The 14,853-nt window shown below is 44.3% G+C and overlaps 2 protein-coding genes across 3 annotated transcripts in view; one reads left to right on the plus strand and one right to left on the minus strand.

The window, feature by feature from the left end:
- The window catches only part of LOC147431329 (AFG1-like ATPase family protein), a 73,263-nt gene that overhangs the window by 3,630 nt on the left and 54,780 nt on the right, over nt 1-14,853 (plus strand). The window lies entirely within an intron of this gene.
- On the minus strand, nt 10,382-12,504 carry LOC147431331 (uncharacterized). Its single transcript, XM_086494569.1, has 5 exons — nt 11,883-12,504; nt 11,417-11,783; nt 11,158-11,319; nt 10,848-11,037; nt 10,382-10,796 (listed from the first exon to the last, which is right to left on the minus strand). The coding sequence occupies exons 1-5, from the start codon at nt 12,038-12,040 to the stop codon at nt 10,570-10,572; spliced, it is 1,104 nt and encodes a 367-aa protein (XP_086350695.1). The 5' UTR covers nt 12,041-12,504; the 3' UTR covers nt 10,382-10,569.

Genomic DNA, 14,853 nt, shown 5'->3' on the forward strand with positions numbered 1-14,853 from the left:
TTGACCGGATGGAACGCCACCAGATGACTCGTTCCGTCCAACGGACGAGAACAACCTTGAGTTCCCATATCAAATGGATCACCGGTTAGTGATTTCCTGAACAGATGTTGGCACATAAGGAAAGGAAGGTAAGAGGAAAGGTTGCAAGACGCTACTTGGTGAAGTTCAAGAACTATCCATCTTTGGATGCCAAATGGATGAAAGAGTTTGAATTGGTTGATATATCTTGAAGCCTTTGGATGGAATCCACAGTGACTTGATGTAGCCTTTTTGGAGCAAAGTAAGAGCATGGTTCATGATGCTCAAGAGAGTAGTTAAGCAATTGTATCTACTCTTTCCATACAGAATCTAGCTAGAGAAGTTTGTGCTTGAGAGTACACTAGAAGACTTCTCTGCTTGATATATGTGTGGTAGCGAGGTTGGTGGGATTGTTTAATCGTCCAACACTACATTTCCGGAAGCATGTATATCTTGGATTCCCATCATAGAATTTATGTGATATCGGGAGATATCAGCATGTATTATTAGCATGCAAGCGAGGTCACTTGCAGTATTTCAAGGATGGGGTGTGTCACCGGGAGGTGTATTTTTCGTGTTGCCTTCTATAAATATGTAGTATATATTTTTATTTATTTTTATTTTTACTTGTTTTCCTCGGAACCCTTGAAAAGGTGCAAGTGGACATTGCATGGCCAGTGTGAAACGGCTATGGCTGAACAAGTTTTTCATATCGGGAGTCTAGGTCAGTCAGTCTGGGATTGGTTGGGCCAGTTAGCACTGAATTCTGACGAGTATGGAAGCCTTTGCACCGCGCGTGCCAAATGAAATGTGGGCCACTCGGAAAGTCACTTATAACTTTATAAGTTAGTGGAAACTAGAGAATTAACTCAAAGGGACAAATTGGACACTTGGCAGAAGGAGAGCTACCTGCAGGACACATCAGCAAGAAGGGACGCCCATTTTGAGAGGCTGATTTTTGCTCATTGAAGTGACCTATAGTGTGTGTGTGAGTAGTGGGTGTAGGTTCACAGCTTTCATGGAAAGCTTGCCTTCTCCTTCGTCTCATGTAGCGCGATGATTTTCTCTCGTGCATCTCTCTCCCCCCTTTGCACATATGGTAATGCCCCATTAGTTGGGCTACTCAGATGATAATATACAATTCTGAGGGTTTATGCGTGCTTGCCAAGGCAAGAGCCTTCTGAACAGGAACCGGATTAGCTAATAGTTAATCCCCCACAAGTACGCACAATTCCATCGCAGAAGGTTGCGAGTTTGGAGAGTTTTCTTGCGTGAAAACTCGTCCAATTCACAGGGGAACTGTCCTATTGCGTGCGGGAGCCCTTGAGACACGCGTAGGCGTGTTCGCTCCGCTAAAAACGATCCAAAACAGAGAATTACAGTCTGCTGTCTTTTTCTGCAGGTTTAGGGTTTTGCACCTTAACTGCAAGGAAACACCAAGGGAGCCCCGGGAAAGCCTTGGGATGTGTGTACAGGATTTTGGGCACCCGACAGCAGAAAAACAGCGAATTACAGCACGCTGAAATTCTGTTACAGCTCACCAGAAAGCTTCTAAATTGTGAGGGAATCTGTCCTAGATAGGTGTTTTTGACCTATAGGGGTTTTGGCGTCATTATGTTGCCGAAACCAGGTCGGAAACCTGCGTTTTCAGCCCTTGCAAGGTTTGGACAGCTTTATGAGAGTTTGGTCTAAGTGTTCGGATCGTCAATTGTTAATTGAATAAAGAAATACCGAACGCCAACTTTTGGGGCCTACAGGGCGTCTGCCTCGTGTGCGCAATGACATTCTAGTTGCTGGACGCAACTGTGTTCTCTTTTCTTCACAATGCTTTGTGTAAAGTTAATAGGTGATTGAAATAGTGCCACCCTCTACCCTCTACGTTGTACAGGCCGGTTAAACCAAGACCTACATGCTCGTGCTCATTGTAGTGTAATACCATCTGTCAAAACGCGTGTACAATGCATTGATACAAGAGGGTTCCAAAACTGGAAAATTGGCTCTAGAAGTCAATGAAGCATGTCCACGTGGCACATAATGCCATGTGCACGTGACATGCAAATTCTATAACTTGTCGAAAAGTCTTTGCCAACTACAACTTTCCTACCAACACTAACCAAGAGATTATGCCAATCCTTCTGGAAGTCACATCGTAATTTTTTTTGCAGAAACACTAATTTGCTGCTAAAAACTCCCTTCTTTTTTTTGAAATTGATAGAATCAAAATTCGTTCAACATCACCAACAAAGGGTCTTAGAAGGCTGACATGAAAGCACTATGTATTTTCCAGCCTTCTGGTAGCTTCAACCTGTAAGCTACATCGCTGATCTTTTCTGAAATCTGAAAAGGACCATAATATCATATATTGAGCTTAGGAAACAAACGTTCCTTGCCTTTCATTTTCCTTAACCTGGCCTTTTCAAAGCGCAAAAGTACCCAATCACCAAGTGAAAATACAAGTCTACGACGGTGACGATCAACAGGTTTCTTTTGCTTAGCCGGAGTCTTCTCAAGAGCAATCTTTATCTTCTTGTATGTTTCATCTATATCTTGCACATACTTGTCTGCCTCAAATATCTTGTCCTTAGTTTACAAAATGGGCAGTACTTTCTTCCCTCTTTCCATTATTTCAAATGGTGCCTTACCTGTTGACGTATGCAGAGTGTTATTATAAACATATTCAATCAATGGGAGATGGTGCTCCCAAGTTGCCTTGTGCTCTGACACATAACATTTGAGCAGATCTAGGATAGTAGAATTTGCCTCTTCTGACTGTCCATCGGTTTGTGGATGAAACAAAGAAGAGAACTTTAGTGTAGTGCCCATGTTCTCGAACAATGCCTTCCAGAAAAGACTCGTCATACATGGATCCCTGTCACTGACAATTGACTGAGGCATCCCGTGATACTTGAAGATATTGCTCATGAATATCTTGACCATGTGTTCTGGCTTTATCTTGTTCCTAACATGAATGAAATGGGCCTGTTTACTGAACCTAGAAATGATAGTCCAAATCCCATCATTACCTGTTTGCGTCCTTGGAAGGTCAAAGATAAAGTCCATCGCTATGCTTTCCCATGGCCTATCAAGGATCGGCAATGGCTGCATTAATCCTGGTTTCTTTTGGCTGTCAAATTTGACTTTTTGGCAAACTAAGCATGATCTTACAAATGTGTCAACATCTTGACGCAAAGCTGGCCAATAGAAGAATGCCTCAACCCCTTTCACTGTCGCATCAATTCCACGATGTCCAACATAAGGTGGAACATGCCTTTCCATCAAAACCTTTGGCCGTAACTGTTTAGTGAGTGTCTTCTAAGTTTGACCATTTTTGCTAAACACATAACTTTCCATGCATCATGAGAAAGTCATTCTTAAGCATATAGTGCTCATGATGTTGCCCATCAACAAGCTGATCATAGATCCTTGCAAAATCTGAATCTTCAGCATATTGTGTCTTCATTTCATCTAGTTCACAATGGTACGGAATTGACATTGCTGAAATTTGGGACTTTCGTGACAACGTGTTAGCCACCACATTCTTTTTCCCTTGCACATGCACAATCTGAAGATGGAACATTGACAAGATGTTTGTCCATGGCATGTGTTTCTCAGACAACTTCGTTTGTGTAAGAAAACAATGCAAGGTTTAATGATCTGTTTGGACAACAAAATCAGCCCCCAATAGATAGTGTTTCCAACTTTTCTCATAAACTTGCAAGTTCCTTTCAGTTTTCAAAAGAATTCTGCTCTCATATGCGACTACTTGGCCATGCATTAGAATTGCTCCAAGACTATGGCCACATACATCACATTGAACCACAAAAGGTTTTGAAAGATCTGGCAAAATGATTACCGGATCTGAAGTGAGTTTCTCTTTCAAGTGTTTGAAGGCTAAAATTTCCTTGGCTGTCCACTTGAAAGTAACTCCTTTTTCTTGCAGTGCATGGAGTGGAGAAGCAATCTTAGCAAAATTTTGGATGAACCTCCTGTAGTAGGAACATAAGCCTAGAAAGCTTCGAATGTCATGTACGCACTTCAAGTCTGGCCATGACCTAATTGCTATGTGTCCGAGGAAGTGAATCTCTTCCAGAAAGACTTCACTGTTTTTAGCATTAATGAGTAGCCTGTTTCTGCGTAACTCATTGAAAATTGCGGTCAAATAATCTCTATGCTCCTCTTCAAACTTTGAGTAGACAATCATGTCATCAAAGAAGGTACCCATGTAGTTTCTATGTGGTCTGAATATTCTGTCCATCATTCTATTGAACGTGGCAGGAGCATTTGTGAGGTCGAATGGCATGACAAGAAACTCATAGAGACCAAATGTTGTCCTGAACGCAGTCTTATAGACATCTTCTGGCCTAATGCGTATTTGGTGGTACCCACTCTTTAGGTCTATCCTTGTAAACAATGACGCTCTCTCAAGCCAATCAAGAATGTCATCTATCCTCGCTATGGGGAACCTGTTTTTGATGGTATTTTTATTCAAGGCGCGATAGTCAATGCACATGCGCCATGAACCATCCTTCTTTTGCACTAGGAGTACAATCGAACAAAAAGGGGATGAACTGGGCTGAATCAGCCCCTTTTGTCACGTGACACATCCCAGCCCTATGTGTCCATGGACAAGCTACACCACAGCAGGGTTCAATCAGTTCAGTCAGTTTAGATTAGCAGTGATCTGGCACTTTTGTGAGTCTATTCGTAGACCGTGCATGCCCAGTCACTTAGCATAGATGCATATCCTCCGGTTGCACACAGCATGACCATCGGAATTCCCATCAGAATCCATTAGCATCAGTTAGGGGAATTTTCCAGTGCATTTAGCCTATTTTCCTATTTATTGGGATTTTCACTTATTATTTTTAAGTGACTTTCCTACAAAAGTAGGTAGGGCAATTTTGCTAAGTTTCTATATAAGCAAACCCAAGCTAGCACTAAATGGCAGAAGAGGCAGCAGAAGCACTTGCTCAACAGGCAACTTCTCAGCAAGACCAACCCCCGCGACTACTCTGGCGTTTTCTCCACAGAAGACCTAGCGTTTTTGCATCAGATCAGCCTTGGCGATTTGTGCACAGCAGATCAGCCCCGGCGTCATCATGACACAACAGATCAGCCTAGCGTTTTTGCATTTGTAGAACCCCGGCGACAGAAGGACCAATTTCAGCCTCTGGCGTTTTTGGATTTCAGCAGCAAATTAAGACCGGCATTATTCACCTAAAGTGTAGCAGATTCAGCCCGTAAAGACCATCAGTTTTCAGCCCTAAGAAACCTCATTTTTCAGCCAAGAAAACGCAACCAAAACAGTCATTTTCAGCCACCGAAACAGTCCCGGAAATTCAGCAGCAAGAAGATCCCAGATTTCAGCCATCGTCGTCGTTGTCGCCGTCATCGGCATAGACCAAGTTGCATAGTCCATTGCATACACATTGTACACCTTTGTGCAATCAAGACATAGACCACTCTCGCCGACGAGAGTGGGGCCTTCGGAGGACGGTTTTACAACCTCTCGGTGTCGTATCTCTTCTCTCTCCTTCTCTCAGTCTCATTCACTTGCACGCACAATATCCACTCACTTTGTTCGTGACCACAGACGGAAATCTCTCTCTTTCCCTAAGAACTAAAAGGAACCTTGAGCAATAAGGATCACTAATCTTGAGAAAATACAACATTCATTCCGCTGCACCTAACATTGGTATCAGAGCTTTGGAAGTGTTCTACATTACTCAAGGAAAGAACCACAAGAACCACAAGAATTTTTTTTTTCTTGTTGTGATCGCACGAACCCAAGTTTACTTGGGCGTGGCGATTCCTAATCGTGTTTTGTTGAAGAGTGACAGGAATCCCAAGAAAGAAGGGCTTGTCCAGCCTCCCCTTGTGTCTCTTTTCACTCATTGAGAGCGGACCGTGCACTTAGCGGCCGGCCAATCGACGTGAGGTGGGAAAAAGCAACCTTGGTGTGAGCGCAAGGCCGCCAAGGGGTGCGCCCGCAGAAAAGGGTAGAACTTGGGTGAAGAGAAGATCCTTCTCCAATGCGATTTGCAAGCAAAAGAAACCCTCCAGAACCCCAAGAACCCAAGACCCTCAAGACTCAAGAACCTCAAGAACCCTAGATTCTCACGGATCAAGGACCTCAAGAACCTCAAGACGCTCAAGAACCCAAGTTCCTCGTGAACTTCAGAACCCAAGACCCTCAAGAACCCAAGTTCCTCGTGAACTTAAGAACCCAGACCCCAAGAACCCACAAGAACCCACGATTGCAGAATGGTCATCACTCCAAGCGGAATGGATACTTCGCTTGGAGGTGATGAGCACGAGAGAGGCGAAGAAGAATTTTCCCCACCAGGAGGTTTTTCTGACCCTTCCCCGTCTACGACAAAGATTGCACGAACTCCTATTGAGGAGTTAGACCAAGAAAGAGAAGTAGAAAGAAAAGCCTACGAAGAAGACATGGCAGCCATAGAGCGCCAATACCAAGAAAGAATGACAACCATAGCATGTGAGAGCGAGCAAGCACGCTTGGAAGCCAAAGCAAGAGAAGCAGAATTTGATCGAGAGAACAAAGAAATGCAAGCCAAGTTTGATCGCGAGAACAAAGAAATAAGGCAAGAGATGTTGCGACTCTTTTCTCGAATACAGGCACAAATTCAACAGGATAGGGAAAAGGAGACTCTCTCAGTCTCTTCTTCTCCCAAGCATGACACACAGGATTTGCATGATTGTGTGAAGCATGATGATGATTTGATTGACAATGACTTGCATGATGATTTGAATGACAATGATAAGCATGATGATTTGGATGCCAATGATTTGGATGACAATGACAAGCATGATGATTTGCATGATCAAGATGTGATTTCTCACAAGCATGATGAGTTGCATGAAGATGATGTGATTGTTCCCAAGGATGATGTGTTAGTGGATGCTTTTTCTAGCGAAGCTAACCTCGTTGTAGATTCGATCAATGACGAAGATCCGATCTTGACTTTCGAGTCGAGGTCCAAAGAACCCCCACAAGAAGATTCGATAGAGCCCGAAGAAGCGATCTTGGCACTCGAGCCTTGGTCCAAAGAACCCTCATAGGAAGTATTATGTGTTCGCATGATTGATACGCACGCATTGTTCGATTGTTTCATTCGTGAAGGTTTCCTGTATTTTAGTCAGCATCGTTATGTGATCCCTTTTACTAGGCATGACATATTGTATGTTGAGCACGTTTCTCTCATGGATGAGCACGAATGTATGCGGATTGTTCATGAAAAGTTGAAAAGTCTGTATGTTAGGAAGTCACATTCCATGTCTCTTCCTTGGCATGACACAGTTTCCGAAAGAGCACATGATAGTATGAGCACCAAGCATGGGCATTTCCATTGTGATTTGCCACAGTTGATTGGTTTCGATCAAACAGAAAAGATTCGACCTCATTGTTTGCATGTGTTTGATGAACGGGTTGTCACTCCGTCTATTTGTTCATCTACATTGCATACACAGTCTTTAGAGAAGACAAGATTTTTTTCCTTCACTTTACATGGAATGGGTATGTTCACGGTTTTGTGTTGGAGATGGTTTCAGGAATTTTCAGCCATGGAGATTCTTGAAGACGAAAGAAGCAGGACTTTAGACAAAGTTGAATTATCGAAGGAGCCATAGAAGACTTTGTGTCGCTTTCGGCGCGGCCCAAAGAAGCAAGCGTTGCAGACCTTTATGAAGTTCAAGTACCGCACGACCCACACATCAAAGTGGGCCGGCGAAGAGTCCCTTCCAGGATTCCGGATGCTGTTGGCGATCTCCCTCGACGCCATACAGTTCGGTACCAGTACCTCACTTTGAAAAGGAGGGGATGTCACGTGACACATCCCAACCCTATGTGTCTGTGGATAAGCTACACCACAACAGGGTTCAATCAGTTCAGTCAGTTTAGATTAGCAGTGATCTGGCACTTTTGTGAGTCTATTCGTAGACCGTGCATGCCCAGTCACTTAGCATAGATGCATATCCTCCGGTTGCACACAGCATGACCATCGGAATTCCCATCAGAATCCATTAGCATCAGTTAGGGGAATTTTCCAGTGCATTTAGCCTATTTTCCTATTTATTGGGATTTTCACTTATTATGTTTAAGTGACTTTCCTACAAAAGTAGGTGGGGTAATTTTGCTAAGTTTCTATATAAGCAAACCCAAGTTAGCACTAAATGGCAGAAGAGGCAGCAGGAGCACCTTGCTCAACAGGCAACTTCTCAGCAAGACCAACCCCCGCGACTACTCTGGCGTTTTCTCCACAGAAGACCTAGCGTTTTTGCATCAGATCAGCCTTGGCGATTTGTGCACAGCAGATCAGCCCCGGCGTCATCACGACACAGCAGATCAGCCAAGCGTTTTGCCTTTGTAGAACCCCTGTGACAGAAGGACCAATTTCAGCCCCTGGCGTTTTTGGATTTCAGCAGCAAATTAAGACCGGCATTATTCACCTAAAGTGTAGCAGATTCAGCCCGTAAAGACAATCAGTTTCCAGCCCTAAGAAACCTCATTTTTCAGCCAAGAAAACGCAACCAAAACAGTCATTTTCAGCCACTGAAACAGTCCCAGAAATTCAGCATCAAGAAGATCCCAGATTTCAGCCATCGTCGTAGTTGCCGTCGTCATCGTTGTTGTGGTCGTCGTCATTGGCATAGATCAAGTTGCATAGTCCATTGCATACGCATTGTACACCTTTGTGCAATCAAGACATAGACCACTCTCGCCGACGAGAGTGGGGCCTTCGGAGGAGGGTTTTACAACCTCTCGGTGTCGTATCTCTTCTCTCTCCTTCTCTCAGTCTCATTCACTTGCACGCACAATATCCACTCACTTTGTTCGTGACCACAGCACTCTACAGACGGAAAGCTCTCTCTTTCCCTAAGAACTAAAAGGAACCTTGAGCAATAAGGATCACTAATCTTGAGAAAATACAACATTCATTCCGCTGCACCTAACACCTTCTAAAGCTTGTTGACCTGACTCATAATCTCTTTCTGTTAGGCTGCACTAACCATGTACGGTGGTCTATTCGGTGGACTAGAACCTGGCACAAGATCTATGTTATGATCCTGAGGTCTCTTAGGAGGTAACTCCCTTGGCAAAGAGTCCGGAAAACAATCACTGAAACCACTAAAAAAAGTTGACTTGTCTTTATCTAAGGTAGACAAATTGATACAACTTGAGGTACTTCTTTTGCAAAGATCAAGTACGCAAAAAGCTGATTCTTTATTACAGATGAAATAGTAGAAGCAGAAACAACTGGAACAGACTCGCTTTTAAGCTTTACATCAAGGACATGAGTCTTTCCTCTATGTACAAGGGTGATTTTTTTGTTGTACATATCCACCATAGCGTGCAACCTATAACACCATGGGATACCCAATAACACATCACAGCCCTCAAGTGGCATAATATGAAACTCTTCCGCATCCACATAACTCTGAATGTGCATACGAATCTTCCCTAAAATGGGAGTAACACTCTGAATGACCTAGGCATGCCAAACGTGCTTCGCTTGTCATACCCATCTCCTCTGCACGAATGCCCAACTTTGATGCCAATTCTAGTGATAAAAATTTTACACGGGCTCCTAGGTCAAAGAAAACCAGCACTGTCTGGTCCTAACTTTGCCCCAAGCTCTACACAGTTCTGTGGCATCTATGTTTGGCTGGTCACCAACCAAATTTGGGACAAGTCTTGCACTCTGCTTTGGCTTCTTTCCTTTATGATCTGACTTGTCATCCTTATCTTGTGACTTCTTCTGTGGGCATTCATTTGCAAAATGTCCTTCCTCTTCAGAAATGTAGCATTTCTTGGCCTCTCTAAGAGCTTTCCTTTCTTCAAAAGTTTTGCCAGAAAAATGCCTTTTTTGTCCTTGTCCTCGTCCTCAAGAAGATTTAGACTACTTGGACGTGTCAACTTCTTCAGTGGAGGGCTTCTTTGTGGGAGGGCACAGAAGGCTTTGCTGCAACATTGTCCGTGGTTGAAAATTGTTTGCCCTGGGACCCTTTCTTGTGGCTATTAAATCCATTGGAGTCTCCCTTCGACACATTGCTGGCCACTCTCGCATTCTCAATCAATCGGAACATATTCATGAGTCCCATAGTAGTCTCGTACGGTCCCGTACGTTTTGTACGCGTACGATGATGTGCGGTACTAAACGAACTAAAAAAATTTATGATGTACGATGACGTTATGTACGTTCAAATTTAAAAAAACAAATAATTCTCAAGTGTAAGGGCCTAACGCTTAGGCCTTAATACTTACTTATAGAAACTTGACATTTGTATAGATTACAAGTTAGTAGTTACAATACTACAATGTAAAGAGTCAAGACTCAAAGACTAAAGAGAATGAGCATTACATAAACCAAAATGATCATTGAAATTTGATAAGTAGAGACCAAGTGGCAAGGGCTACAAAGTACTCAAAAAGTGGCAAGGGATACAAAAAAGTGGGGGGACCAAGTGGCAAGGGCTACAAAGTACTCAAAAAGTGGCACACCATAATAGAGAGACTAAATAGTAAAGTCACTAGTCACTAGTGCTCTCATCATCTTCCTCATCTTCCTCTTCTGAGCCTTGCTCATCAACATCATCCTCTTCCTCACAAGAGTCGAAGGATGACGGCTCATAATCTCCATCACTAATGAGGTTGCCTTCATCATCATACTCTGGCTCTCGAGGCTCTCTATCCTCCATAGTGATGGCCGCCGCACAAGAGCCGCTTTCGGAGCCTCGCCGCACATAGGTCCTAGGAGCTTCCGTGGGTGTTGTTGATGCTTTGCCTCTACCTCTTGTAGCCTTGGCACCTCTGCCTCTTGTAGCCGATGTAACTCCATGGATGACGACCTTCTTGCGTGATCGTGTGCGAGAAACCCGGCGATCAATCTCCTCAAGCTCCAAGTAGAGCTCACGAAAAATCATTTTCTCCTCAGGGTCTTGCTCTTTATTGACACTCTTTAGAGTGTCAATCGTAAGTGTGAGCTCATCCACGTTGACCTATTTGACATTTACAACATTGGACAATGAAAACATAATTAGTATATTCAAACTAATTAAAGACTAGACTCTAGAGTATAGAAAATGGAGTGAGTCGTGATTATAATTTATAATTTATACCTGTCGAGCCATAGGCATCTCATGCATAGAGCGCAACATGCGTAAATTGGAGCGACAATAGATAAGTCGCACTAATTGCTTCGTTGAGAGCTTGTTTCGGATTTTGGTGTGGATGAGGGAGTATGCGGACCAATTACGCTCACATGCTCCCGATGAGCAATCCTAAAACACATCAAGAGAGGCATAAGCTATAAGAGACTATAGTTGAACTTTGAAGAGATTAAGCACAAAATGTAAAAGTTTGAGGCTTGTCGCTTACTTGGCCAAGAACCCTCAAAGCAAGTCGTTTGAGAGTAGGCAATTGATAGCCAAAGCTCTCCCACCAAAATGAAGGCTTCACCAAGGATTGCCGCTTCCAACACAAGTTGGAAGTAAATGCGGTGCCTCGTTGGTCGCTATAGTTGATTACCTCTTGGAGAAATGCTCCAATGTCCTCTTCTTTTAGCACCTTAAAGAGGTAATTGTTGCGCTCCTCAATAAGCTCTTGATTTGCAAAGAGTTCGGGCTTCTTGTAAGCCGGATGCAAGAGAGCCGCAAAGTAATGGATAGGTCTCTTCATCCAATCCCACCGCTTTGTGATTAGGAGGAGAATGTCGTCTCTCTTGGGAGAGTCCTCGAGGTAATCACTACAAGAAGAGAGAGGAAATGTACTAAGTAGAGAAACAAGCATGTAGAATTTAGATATATAGAGAATGTATTATGTAATAATAAATATGTAGTTATACCGTGTTCCATCGGGAGCCCCATCTAGGATTGTAGACTTCTCAATCTCCTTGTAAGCTTCCTCCATGAAGTGCCATAGAAGCCCAATAGTTGCCCCTTCTATGTCGGTCATGCGGAGAGCCAAATTTTGCATCTTGTTGGGAAGCGGCGGACTCTCCATTCATCCACTCCTTAAACTCATCGGAGACCATGGTCTTTTGTATTTTGTTTTGCACATCATAGAGCCGCTCTAGAAGTAGCCACATGGCGGCAAAGCGAGTGGCCGATGGCTTCTTCAACTCAAGGTCGGAGTAGGTGCGGTAAATGGCAAGCACCCTCACTTTGCCATTGATGAAATTGATGATGGAGAGTGCTTGGTTGAGGATATCTTTCACCCAACCTAGCTCCCCTATGTCTTCAAAGAGAAGGTCAAGGCAATGAGAGGCACATGGAGTCCATACTATGGATGGAAATTCCTTCTCTAGCCTCTTACTCATTGCCTTGCAATTTGAAGCATTGTCGGTAATCACTTGCACGACATGCTCCGCACCAACCTACACAAGAGGCATTTGTGACAAGAAGAGTTAAAACTTAAAAATTAAAACATAGGACTCATTGGCAATTGCTCAAGACATAAAGGCTCGATTTACGGTTTTACCTCAAGAATGTCTTGGCGGATGTGCTTCCAAATGAATGCCCCGGTCACTTTCTTCCCTCTCGAACCCGCATCCACCGCCCGTAAGAAGTACGTACCAAGAGGACAAGAAACAAGAATGTTGATGATGCCCCTCTTCTTGAGGTCGCTCCATCCGTCGGAGAGGATAGAGCATCCATACTTTGCCCAACCCGCACGTACGGGCTCAAGTGACTTGTCAATCCTTGCCCTCTCTTCATCAAGCTTCTTTGTTCTCATGTCATGGTATGACACACCCGTCCACCCTTCGCATGGACCAACCGCCGCAATTGCTATGATCATCCTCTTCCATCGCTCCAACCGAAGAATGTTGAAGGAGAGATTGCATTCAATCACAGTGCGGGCAATCTCTATTTCCGCGATTCTTTGTCTCTCCTTGAGGAAAGACAAGGGGCCGGAGCATCCACCCACCGATTTCGCAAGAGAAGTTTGCTTTGCCATCTTCGGAGGCCGGCCACCATCACTTGAAGACCCCTTGGACTTCTTGGACTTCTTGGAGGAGGCACTACCATCACATGAGGCCGCGGTGGCACCGGTAGCCATGGACATAGTTGGAGAGGCCTCTTCCTCCGAATCGGAGCTATCAACATCCGGCGACACGAACTCATCCGAGGTGACTCTACCCTTGCGTGTCTTCAATGGAAGATACTTTCTCTTGCATTCCGCAAGGATATCTTCGGGGATATTAGGACATGGCCCCGCTTGTCCTCCCATCTTTGTCAAGTGGATGAGGAGACGGGTGACGGAAGAGGTCATAGCTTTTGGGCAATATTTGCACCACCACTTGCAAGAGTTTTGCTTGCCCCCTACCCGCTCAAAATATCGGCAATGCTTCTCAAAGGCTTCATGAAGAGGAGGCGGCATTATGTAGTATGTAGCTAGTAGCTACTAGTATGATGTATCAATAGATTAGAGAGAGAGAGAGAGAGAGAGAGAGAGAGAGAGAGAGAGAGAGAGAGAGAGAGAGAGAGAGAGAGAGACCCAAGGAAGCTTGAAGGAGAGACCCGTCACCCAAGGGAGCTTGAAGGAGAGAGATGGTAGACCCAATGGAGACTCGAGAGCTTGAGAGCTTCAATGGAAGCACATGGAGATGAGAGGGTAGAGCATTGAGAGGCTTAGGGCTAAAGCTTGTAGCTTGTAGTTGTAGGTTGTGTTGGATAACAAAGGGGAAGGGTTGCTTAAATAGGAGAGGAAGAGCATGTGAGGCTTGACTCTTGAGCAATGGGCATTGGCCCTTGGGCAATAAGCATGGCAATGGCCCATGGGCCATGGGCTTGCATTTGGCTTCAAAACTGCCCGCAAACGGTTCCAAAAGGCCTACAAACTGGACGTTGCAAAACGGTCAAAAAGCTGCCAACGGTCATAAACTGCCGAAAAAAGTCACCGGACGGAACGAACGGAACGCACGGGACGGGACGGGTCCGGCCGGACGGAACGAGAGGTTCCGTTCGACGTACGAAAACTACCCTATTCATGACAGTAGTCTATGTGCAGTAGTCCTTGATTTTCTTGGGCAATCCGCAACAGTACTTCTCAATCTGTTCTGACAATGGTCTAAACCTGTAAGAGGTGACTCGCAACAGTGTGGCCCAAAATTGTTTAGCATTTCAACTCGTGCCATTCTATCATCACATCTACTTCAAAAGTGCTTGTCAGCCATGCAGGCGCAAAAAGCTGTTTGAACTGGACCCACGTTGTAGGGACTTGACCCTGATTCAACAGTGCGGTCCACCATTGAAGCACATTCCCTTTCAAGAAAGTGGTAGCCTTGCATATCTTCGAAGACTTTGTGAAGTTTCCTCCAACATAAGCTGCATCAAATTGATGTATGAAGGTCAAAGCCTTCAATTGATCTTCAGTTCCTCGGAAAGTTTCAAACTTCAATCCCTGCCCACCTTCCTTGTAATCCTTGGGTTGACTCAAAGGAGCCACATTATCATAAACAGGTGCCCGCAAAAGTGCTGCTCCTTGATTATCCATTCCAGCATTCGCATCACCTGTTTTACTTGTCATGTCTGCATTTTTGTCGTATGGCTACAAAAAACTAGCCATGCCAATTTGTGTTCCAAGCACTCTAAATTGACCATAGGCACCCTGAAAACCTGGTTGGACACCCATGTTCGCATACATAGGGTTAGCCATGCCTGTTTGCATTGTCCCGAACACATTCCTTGGCATATAACCTGTGGAAGGTCCAGCCATAGCTTGAAACACTGAACTACCTCCAAAATAACCAGGATAAGTAATAGGTAATGGCAGGGTCTGACGCGTAGCCCGTACATTACTCCCTTGACCATTCA

This window comes from Adiantum capillus-veneris, chromosome 21, assembly GCF_014529385.1.
Source record: "Adiantum capillus-veneris isolate H3 chromosome 21, ASM1452938v2, whole genome shotgun sequence".
Taxonomy (NCBI): domain Eukaryota; kingdom Viridiplantae; phylum Streptophyta; class Polypodiopsida; order Polypodiales; family Pteridaceae; genus Adiantum; species Adiantum capillus-veneris.